The 9,138-nt window shown below is 40.5% G+C and overlaps 2 protein-coding genes and 1 long non-coding RNA gene across 4 annotated transcripts; 1 reads left to right on the top strand and 2 right to left on the bottom strand.

The window, feature by feature from the left end:
- Positions 1 to 539: 539 nt before the first annotated feature.
- On the top strand, positions 540 to 5,592 carry LOC103645794 (uncharacterized). 2 transcript variants are annotated; one of them, XM_020548071.3, is made up of 5 exons: positions 540 to 684; positions 1,274 to 1,422; positions 1,561 to 2,460; positions 2,577 to 2,777; positions 5,140 to 5,592. In XM_020548071.3, the coding sequence occupies exons 2-4, from the start codon at positions 1,288 to 1,290 to the stop codon at positions 2,754 to 2,756; spliced, it is 1,215 nt and encodes a 404-aa protein (XP_020403660.1). In that variant the 5' UTR covers positions 540 to 684; positions 1,274 to 1,287; the 3' UTR covers positions 2,757 to 2,777; positions 5,140 to 5,592. The 2 variants fall into 2 exon arrangements, with proteins under 2 accessions (XP_020403660.1, NP_001288450.1); NM_001301521.1 differs by having other exon boundaries at positions 565 to 684; positions 2,577 to 2,732; positions 5,140 to 5,558.
- A 1,770-nt stretch (positions 5,593 to 7,362) lies between these two features.
- LOC103645792 (uncharacterized) lies at positions 7,363 to 7,846 on the bottom strand. Its single transcript, XR_561810.2, has 3 exons — positions 7,740 to 7,846; positions 7,459 to 7,657; positions 7,363 to 7,375 (listed from the first exon to the last, which is right to left on the bottom strand). It is a non-coding gene; the product is annotated as an uncharacterized lncRNA (long non-coding RNA).
- Positions 7,847 to 8,065: 219 nt separating this feature from the next.
- LOC103645793 (putative ubiquitin-like-specific protease 1B) lies at positions 8,066 to 8,924 on the bottom strand. The gene is made up of 5 exons (XM_020549246.2): positions 8,810 to 8,924; positions 8,604 to 8,729; positions 8,390 to 8,523; positions 8,240 to 8,315; positions 8,066 to 8,154 (listed from the first exon to the last, which is right to left on the bottom strand). Exons 1-5 carry the CDS (start codon positions 8,864 to 8,866, stop codon positions 8,125 to 8,127), a joined length of 423 nt encoding a protein of 140 aa, XP_020404835.1. The 5' UTR covers positions 8,867 to 8,924; the 3' UTR covers positions 8,066 to 8,124.
- Between the last annotated feature and the right edge of the window lie 214 nt (positions 8,925 to 9,138).

A 9,138-nucleotide genomic window follows, 5' to 3' on the forward strand; every position in this document is an offset into this window, starting at 1 on the left:
TACCACCAAATTAGCCCTAAGGGGTGTTTAAATGCACTAGAGCTAAAACTTAGTCTCTAGAAACTAAACATCCCTTAGGGCTTGTTCGTTTTGGTGATAATCCACATGTATTGGGTGGGATTGAGTCGGTTTAAATCCATAACAAGTCAAAATACATCTCAATCCCACCTAATACACTCAAATACACATGTAATATCAATAACCGAACAAGCCCTTAAGGAGAGAGACATGTCCTAAACGTATCCTCTTGGATGGTCGCGTCCATATCCTCGAGCAGTGCGGTCTTGCTCAAGCAGCTTTTTGTAACGATTAAATACATATAGGACATGCATACGTCAGCAAGTGACTTAGTGTCGTACCGTGAAGGACGGACGACGCGACGCTCTCCAAACCGGTAACGATTATGCGTGGACGATCAGTCTGCATAGATTGGAATTTGGAAATTTTGGTCTGCTTCATTTTTTCTCTCGCTCATTTTTGGCCCAACGGCCCAGCCCATTGAGTAAAGCAACTGGTGCCCTATATATACGCAAAAAGACATGACTGCCTCTGCACACCGCCACTCGCCCACACGCGAAGGCACCTAGCAGCCGCCACTCGCCGAACTGAGGAACACGCCTGGCGACGGGATACAGCAGCAGCGCGCCCCTCTATCCCCGACGCGACGGCGCCCTGCAGCTGCAGGCACGGCTCCACACCTCCACTCTTCTCCTCCGTCTCCGTTCATCTCTGCTGAGTAGTTGTGGTTGTGGCGTGTGGATTAATCGCGATTAATCGATCTGATCGGCGCTCTGGCGATCAGAAACGATCGACCGATTAGAAAACATTGGTGCTCAGGCATCTGCATCGGTCAACACCCCCCCTCTTGTTCTGTTCCGGTACTGCCTTTCAGCCCTCGAGTCCTACTGTAGGTGTTGAAGTAGTAATTTGTTTTGTGCGCGCAAGTTCGATTTCATGTCTGCATGTCAATAGCTTTCCATTTTTTGGTCATCTATTTAGTGCAGTTTTGAAGTACATCATTTTTTACCGATTTTTCGTTACTCCATCTGTGTGCCTGGGAATTGCGGATCCCCACCCACCCCACCACGTCTTCTGAAGGGAGTTCAAGAGGAACCCCTTGAATTCTATGGGGTTTGTCCGCTCTGAAATTTCTTTTGCTATTTGTTTCGATTTTTTCCGAAGTATCCAAACAAGACCTCACGAATCTGCTTATGTATCAATAATGTGGGTATATCTATTTGTTTGTTCTCATAGTCTGGCATATGTATTATAGATAAACCTGTTCCAATGGGCAAACAAAAAGAGGGTGTGGACAAAAGAACTGCTAGGAAGATGATCCGATCTACGGAAGGCTGTGCAAAGAGCATTACTTTCGAGAGGAACAACAAATCAGACGATGTGCAGCTTCACGATCTGCCGAATGTAAGAGTAATTCGAAATAGTTCAATGCTCCTTTTGCAGTAAGCATATATGTGAAATGGTTCAAAAGAGTTTGATAGGACCAGGTAATCAGTGGTTCAGTTTACTCGGCTGCTTACTCACGCTACTTACTACGTGCAGGACATCCTAGGTAGCATACTATCACGGTTGACATTCAGAGAATCCTCACAGATGGGCCTTGTTTCTCATACCTGGCGGTCGCTGTGGAGAAGCTGTTGCCGGAAACTGGTCTTCACCAGTGCCACCATGTTCCAACCCGGAAATAGGAGCATCAAACATACAAGGACCAACTTTGCCATGAGAGTCAACAGTTTCTTGCGTCAGCTACGCACTCATCCTACTCTTAATAAGTTTGTTATTAAGTTCGGGCTGCGCAGGAAGCACACTCGCCATGTCAACAGATGGATTCGCTTCTGCTCCGTGTCGCGAGCAAGACACATCACTATTAATTTCACTCCTGGAGTGAAAGATCTTTTCATGGGTCCAGCCAACAGCAAGTACATCTTCCCCCTGAACCTTTTCAGTGGTCCAGAAGGCTCCTCTACACATGTCAGAACTCTTCATCTGGGCTATGTCTGTCTGGACACAACCTCGTCTGATTTCATGATCTTTGCAAATCTTAAGAAGCTCACTCTGCACAAAATTTCCTTTTTGGGAGACCTCCAGTGCCTGATGCTGCCAGAATGCAATTCTCTTGAGTGTCTGAGCATCAGCTTCTGTTCCTTGCCTGGTTTAAGCACATGCCAACCGCTGCAACGTCTGCGATGTGTTCGTTTGCACTACTGCTATCTAAAAAAGATTGAGCTGGAAGCTCCAAATCTAACATCGTTTGACTTGACCAACCAACCAATTCCATTTGTGCTTGGTGGATCTCTGAATGTAATGGAAGCCAACATTAAACTGTTAGCTAAGGACTCACCTTATGGTGATAATCTGGACTACATCTACACTGAGCTTCCTGCTGCGCTGTCTCATGTGCATAAACTCTCGATAACCTCGGGTCTCTTCGTTTATGATCAGGTTTTGTCTGTTGCTGAAAGCACTTAAGTTCATTCAACTATTACTTACCTTTATTTGCACCTGACATGTTTGTTCTTCATCTCATACATATTTTGACTCTCATGGTTATATTTCAGCTGCAAGGGTTTTCCAAAACCTCAGCCAGATTCATCAATCTGAGGCATCTGACCATGTATTTGCCTCTTTATGGGGAACCTAAGTCAATTAGTGGGATTCTTCGCTTGGCCTACCTACTGGAATTGGCCCCAGCTCTAGAAGAATTGGAATTGCATGTGAGTGGCTTACTAACTCTATAATCTGTTATAGATTTTCTCAAGGTATGCCTTATCTGTAGAAGTTTTTGTAGAGCAATTGCAGCACTAGTGTACCAGGCAAATTGTTTATCATCTTTGCTAATTTTGAATTGCCTGAATATTTATTATCCCTCATTAATCCAAAACTCTACAGTTCAAAATTGCAGTAACATAAAAGTTGTTGAGTGTTGATGTTGTAGTTAAAAAAGATTTAAAAAGACAAAAAAGTAGCAATGTTGCAATCAATTGAACATTGAACACTATTGTACTTCATTACCATACAAGCCGAGGTGCCCATGCGTTGGTAGTTTGCTTCAAGGTCTCGAATACATGATAGTTTAAAATTCTTTTGCTGGAACTGGGTGATGTTCCACAGCTTAGAAAGTGGTCTTATAAGTAGGCCTGTGGGTACCGTGTACGAATGTAAAGGAGCAAGTCGAAGTGGTTTCAGCCAAAACAAATAGACTAACTATGTACATTTCATCTTCTCCACTTCCTCACGCAGCCACAGCCATTAATTCCCTCACACTGTCATGAGCTCACGGTCGCACGACTCCTTCCCCCACTTCCTCTATGCCTCCCACAACGGTGACCCACTAGGCGAAACAACACTTCTACGCCTCCCTCGACGGACAACCCACCCGAGCCCACACATCTCCTGCAACGCTGCTCCTCCAGCGACTCTGCTCCTCGCCTCCTCCCACAACGGCGAAGTGCAGTTCTCCTCCCGCGAAACGGCAAGGGTGGCGCTGCTCCTCGCCGCCTCCATGACGGCGCTCCTCCCGCGACCGGCTGCTTTGGCCACCCAACCAACATTGTGCATGCCAAGAAAACAATGGTGTGGTTGATGTCATAATAAACACATATTGGTTTGAGCTCTCACATAAAACAATTTTCGTAACATTCACTAGTGATGGACAGAGAATAGACAAAAAAAACACAAGGAACAACAGCCAATGATGTATATGCCTGTGGCATTGGGCTGGCTGGTTAAGCATATGGCCAACAGTCATTTGTTGTCATGTGGCCAAATGTGAATAGGTGAGGGTAGTAAAATGAACCTTTTCCCTTCAAAGAAATCAAACTTTTAGCCTTTTATTTTACCGTTCCCATCGTCTTCTCCAGCCATTCTACAAGCAGAAGCGCTCCTCCTCAGTTCTGCGCAGATCTATCTTGGTTGTGCCCCCCCCCCCATAGCTACAGTCCTCATACTACCCTGCTTTCTTCCCCCCTCTCTGGCTTCTTTTTAACGAGGTTGTTCCCGCATTCCCGGAACGTCCTGGTTTCTACGTTTGGGACCAAACCAAACATTTAGCTCAATATCGCCACACTTAGGCTTTAAACCCCAAAAGGGCAAGCTTGATGTGGCGGTGAGAGCTGTCTCACTTGAGTCTCATCATGTTGGTGAGAGCCTCTGGCACTGGGTCTGCTCTCTTAGGCTTTAAACCCACCATATGTCTGATATATTTCATTGGTCTCATTTGTGTTGTGTGAATCATTTTCACCAAATGATAACTTTACCAAGCAAGGTTTTCAAGTCGATAAGTCGAGTCGACAAGGTACCGACTTGGTGACTAGACGATAAGTCAGTTGACTAGTCGTCGACTTGCCAATATAGTGGATGTTTTGCCTATATAATTGCTTCATATAGACAATATAACATTTATATATGAAGAAATAGGATGTTTTACCTCATTTGAAGCCTGCAATTGAACGAAACTGAAATAAACAGCAAGTCTTACCTCATTTGAATCCTCAAACTGAACCAAATCAGACACATAAGTGATAAGTCATAAACTCATAAGTCATAACAGCCATATAGTTCAAATTGGAAAACAAATAGCAAGAAAATATAGTTCAAACTAGAAAGGAAAAAAGTCATAAACTCAAAAGAAAATATAGTCCAACCCCTGTGAGGCAGTAGTGTGGCAGTCCCACCTGTCAACATAGCTGTGGTAGAACATACCACCACCACTGTCGCTTTTTAAGTAGTGAAGATTATTTGGGTGATACAATACAGTTTTATCCATTTCTGAAGCCAATTGGATTTTTTTGTATTGGCATTGATGAAAGTATGTGAAATGTAAACTGTAAGTAGTACTTTCATACGGATGTCAAATATAACAGTCCTAATTGTGATGTTATTAGGGTTACATTGCTAGAGGACACTAGGACTAGGATAGTATGTGTTTCATTAAACCTTACAAGTATGTTTGATTCCACGTTTATTGGTTTCACAGGCCTGTTCTTATTGTTTTCATATGTATGATGTGATTCTAAATGTGTAATTTGTGTTTGCTTAATTTCTCCTTGTTTATTTTTTTCCCCACATTCATATGAAAAATTGATATGATGGATCTCATAAGTCTGGCATCTTTGCATGCAGGTGAATGGCGGTGGCGTGGATGTTGGGTGGGCACTCAGACGGAATATGTTACCGTACTCACACAATAGGCTCAAGAGGGTCCTTATTTCAGGAGCCACTGTATGGGAGGGGCTAATGGAGCTGGCATACTACATTCTTCGGAGTGCCAATAGACTCGAAAGTATGGTCTTAGATCCAAAGATAAGGATTGGGGGTCCTCAGCTGGATGGTTGGATGATTGATATTGGTAGGGAGACGATCAAAAATATTTTTGAGGGAGAGGAGTTTCAGAGCATTATTACTATTCTGTAAGAATGGTAAGATAGGCCACAGGATTTTGGTGGTCACACCAAGTGGCCATGTTTGATTATGCCATAGGTTTGACCAGTATGGTCATAAATGTTTGTTGTTTTCATTTCCGACCTCAGGAAATGTAAATTAATACTCCCTCCATCCATTTTTCATTCGCGTATACTTCTCGGCAGTGACCAAATTAAGTTTGAAAAAAAAACCGTTTCATTTTTGCTGTTGCATGTGACGTGGCCCACGCCTGCATGCATGCGAATAAAAGATAGGACACATGAAGTTTAGTTAGTAAGGGTAAGAATACCAAAATACTTTTGAGCATTCTTCTGTCATTAATGTAACTGAAATAAAGGAGGGACTGTCAGTGGAATTAATATGATTTAATCTGGGTGTTTTGTTTATGTGAACTAATTTTAGTTTCTTCATTTTATTTTATTTTAGTTCTTAAAATGAGAAATACATAAAAACAGAGTTTTAGTTTTGGTATCTACCAATTTAGAAACTACGATGGAACAAAATGGAGGACTAAAACTTAGTATCTAGAAACTAAACATCTCTTAGGGGGTGTTTAAATGTACTAGAGCTAAAATTTAGTCTCTAGAAACTAAACATCCCTTAGTGAGGCAAGTCCTAAACGTATCCTCTTGGATGGTCGCGTCCATGTCCTCGAGCAGTGCGGTCTTGCTCAAGCAGCTTTTTGTAGCGATTAAATACATATAGGACATGCATGCGTCAGCAAGTGACTTAGTGTCGTACCCGTGAAGTGCGGACTGTTGAGAAACCCTAATGACGGGTTATGTGTGCAAATACCAAATATGCTCCTGAGGACTATCACGTCTCTATATATAGAACTAGGTGAGTGCCCGTTCGTTGCAACGGAACCGTATAATAACACGAAAACTTATGTACATATATGTGTTATATTGTTATAGATATGTGTCCGTGCGTTGAGGGAAGTGAAAGATTTGTATAAAACATTGATACGAAAGACAAAACATCACTATAATATGCAAAATACGTGTGGAAAATATTATCAATGTCACACAAATTATTTCTAAAAAGTTCTAATAGAATTTTTAATTACAGACAAATGTGTCAACAACCGTACACTAATCAGTTAATCTTTTTTAGCGATATCGATAAGTCTCTGTTGTATATTTGCAGGGATGGCATATCGGCACGAATTATCCTCATAACTTAACAGATCAATCACAAAGTTCTTTCGAAGAGTCTTTGCATCCTACAGACAAAGACATAAGAGAACAAAATATATTATCTTGTAGAACGAGATAGCTGGAATGTAAGTTTTGAACATAAAACGAACGTTATTACACTCACCCCAACAAATTTCAGTCGTCTGTCATTCCCCCACATGGCCATAGCTTGTAGAACGAGGTAGCTAGTATTAAACCTATAGAATAATATTTGGGCAACTATGTTTTATACAATGATTATCATAGAAAAAATTTAAACTGCTGAGAAGGTGGTACGAAGAAAATACCCTCTTAAGTCAATTGGAACACCAGTCTGAATTGTATGTTCCCACTTAAAGATATCCTCCGCCCATCCAGAACGTTTCTTGCTGTAAGCAATCTTATATTTTTTTGAGGCCATGATAATCGCTTCCGCGAACCTCTTGTATGGCATGTGTTTACACCAATCTTGAGTCGGTATAAAGTCGATAAAAGTCACATGCTTTTTAACATGATCTATTACGAAAAGGGCGTGACATCCATTGAATTTCCATGGCATGAGAACCTGCAAAATATCAGTCATTAGGATCCTACAACAGAAGTGTCCTTTATAAATACATTCGAAATGAACACATACTTACATATCTACAACCCGTGATATAATAATTCATTGATGGCCAACAATCGAGTGTTTTGGTTAACTCTTCTGTTGTAGGATCCTGATGGTACTTTGGAAGTTTACCATAACCAACCATTCTCTGGACGGTATATATACATGTCCACATGAGGATTAGATGTAGATACTATATATTAATACATTAATAATTAGAAACAAACTTACCCAAAAACGCATGTCCATATAATGCTTTCTATTATTTATGATTTCTTCTTTCGGCCTACGTGACTCTTTATTGGCAAGCAGCCGAACAGCCATGTCAAAACATCTTATAATCATATCTTGATTTATCGTTAATATGTTTTGCAGGTCTTTGACAGATATTTCTATCTTAAAAGGATTGAAACTTCGCACCCATGTTCTCCTGTAATGTAGCATGACGAAAGTTTATATCAAGTATCTAAGTAGTTGATATACATAAAATAAATAAATCAATGAGCACTTACTCTAGTGTCGTATCGTCTTCTATTGCCATGATATAATCACATAAAACATCTATTGAATCGGCTTTGGTCACTGGCATGTCCTTTGTGGAAAGACCAACCATTAAAAAGTCATTTGTGCACCCATCGATAGAGACTTTTACAGGAGCTCTTTTATCCCAATCATCAACAAACCACCTTTGCAAGTCTGCTTGAGTAATAGGGCCTTCCTCATCTTCATACACTACTTCGCTATCATCAAGCATGTGGAGTAGTTTCCTCTTATTAGAATCTGTTGGGTTTTCTAATATCTCAACATCTGATGGGCTTTCAGAGTCATCTTCTTTTTCATTTTTGTATAACAGACACCCCCTTCTCTTATTCAGGTCTGAAGATAGTAATATAGCAGTCATTTTTTCCTAAAGTGTGACATGTCATCCTACAAATAAGAAACAATTATTTTAGCATGATATATGTAACACTGACTGTAGATGTCCATATATGTCGTAGTAGTAATAATATACCTGGGTAAAACTGTCAGACAGTTCATCCCCTGTCCAGTATTCGATATAGTTCAAAAGAAAGAGGCCACATGAAGAGCTACAATATACATTAATATCAACATAAAGTTTAGTATGAATGAAGAAATTGGTAAAGAAGATTTTAGGACGTACCTATCTGTCTGCTTTGCATATCCCATGTCTATTTCTCTGAGCGGCCAAGAAGCAACTTGGAGGTCTGGCCACCTGTGGTCTTTTAACTCCTTACGTTGAGATATCATATCTATTTGTCTTTGCAGTCCTTTAATCTTTATATATTGTAAAACAAAATTAGAAATTGAGATAAGTTAATATTGAATTCATAATTGTTTAGTTTGTGCATACTCACAGAGTCAGTGAGGTCTTTGCGGTCTTGTGAAGTACCAAGTGAATCAAGCACTTGTATCTCCATATTTCTTGCATGGATCACGGCAAGATACCAGTGCGTCTCTCGGATGTTTATCGGAATAAACACCTACAAAACAGTTATAAATACTTGCATAAGAATAAAATACATATATACACTAAATGTTCAGATTGCAAACTCATATGTACCATGTCATGGTCTAAGTAAAGTAACACCCTTCGTTCAGCGCTACATATTTGTGTCATGTCTTTATTTGGATATAGCTCTTCTGTTTTAATTTCAACATCACCATCTCTCTTCAGGAAATTGAACTGGAAAGCATTTTCTATATGAACGCGACCTCCAGATCGGCACTTTAGATGCTTTTGAGCTTTTATCAAATTAATGTAACAGTCTATAACCTGCAAGTGTGTAAGTTGTGGTTAAAAATACCAGGATGAGTAAAAAAAACTTATACATAACAACGTCGCCAAATATAAAAACTAAGCATGGATTACCTCGTCACCTAAATATGCGT

Source organism: Zea mays, chromosome 2 (genome assembly GCF_902167145.1).
Source record: "Zea mays cultivar B73 chromosome 2, Zm-B73-REFERENCE-NAM-5.0, whole genome shotgun sequence".
In the NCBI taxonomy this organism is placed as follows: Eukaryota; Viridiplantae; Streptophyta; class Magnoliopsida; order Poales; family Poaceae; genus Zea; species Zea mays.

Excerpts from the sequence above, each read along its gene's own strand:
- LOC103645794 (NM_001301521.1), top strand. The coding sequence starts at position 1,288 with ATGGGCAAACAAAAAGAGGGTGTGGACAAAAGAACTGCTAGGAAGATG. Across the intron at positions 1,423-1,560 it reads AGCTTCACGATCTGCCGAAT|GACATCCTAGGTAGCATACT; the intron begins GTAAGAGTAATT and ends TACTACGTGCAG. Across the intron at positions 2,461-2,576 it reads GTCTCTTCGTTTATGATCAG|CTGCAAGGGTTTTCCAAAAC; the intron begins GTTTTGTCTGTT and ends GTTATATTTCAG.
- LOC103645793 (XM_020549246.2), bottom strand. The coding sequence starts at position 8,866 with ATGACACAAATATGTAGCGCTGAACGAAGGGTGTTACTTTACTTAGAC. Across the intron at positions 8,730-8,809 it reads TTTACTTAGACCATGACATG|GTGTTTATTCCGATAAACAT; the intron begins GTACATATGAGT and ends ACTGTTTTGTAG. Across the intron at positions 8,155-8,239 it reads TGTCTGACAGTTTTACCCAG|GATGACATGTCACACTTTAG; the intron begins GTATATTATTAC and ends TCTTATTTGTAG.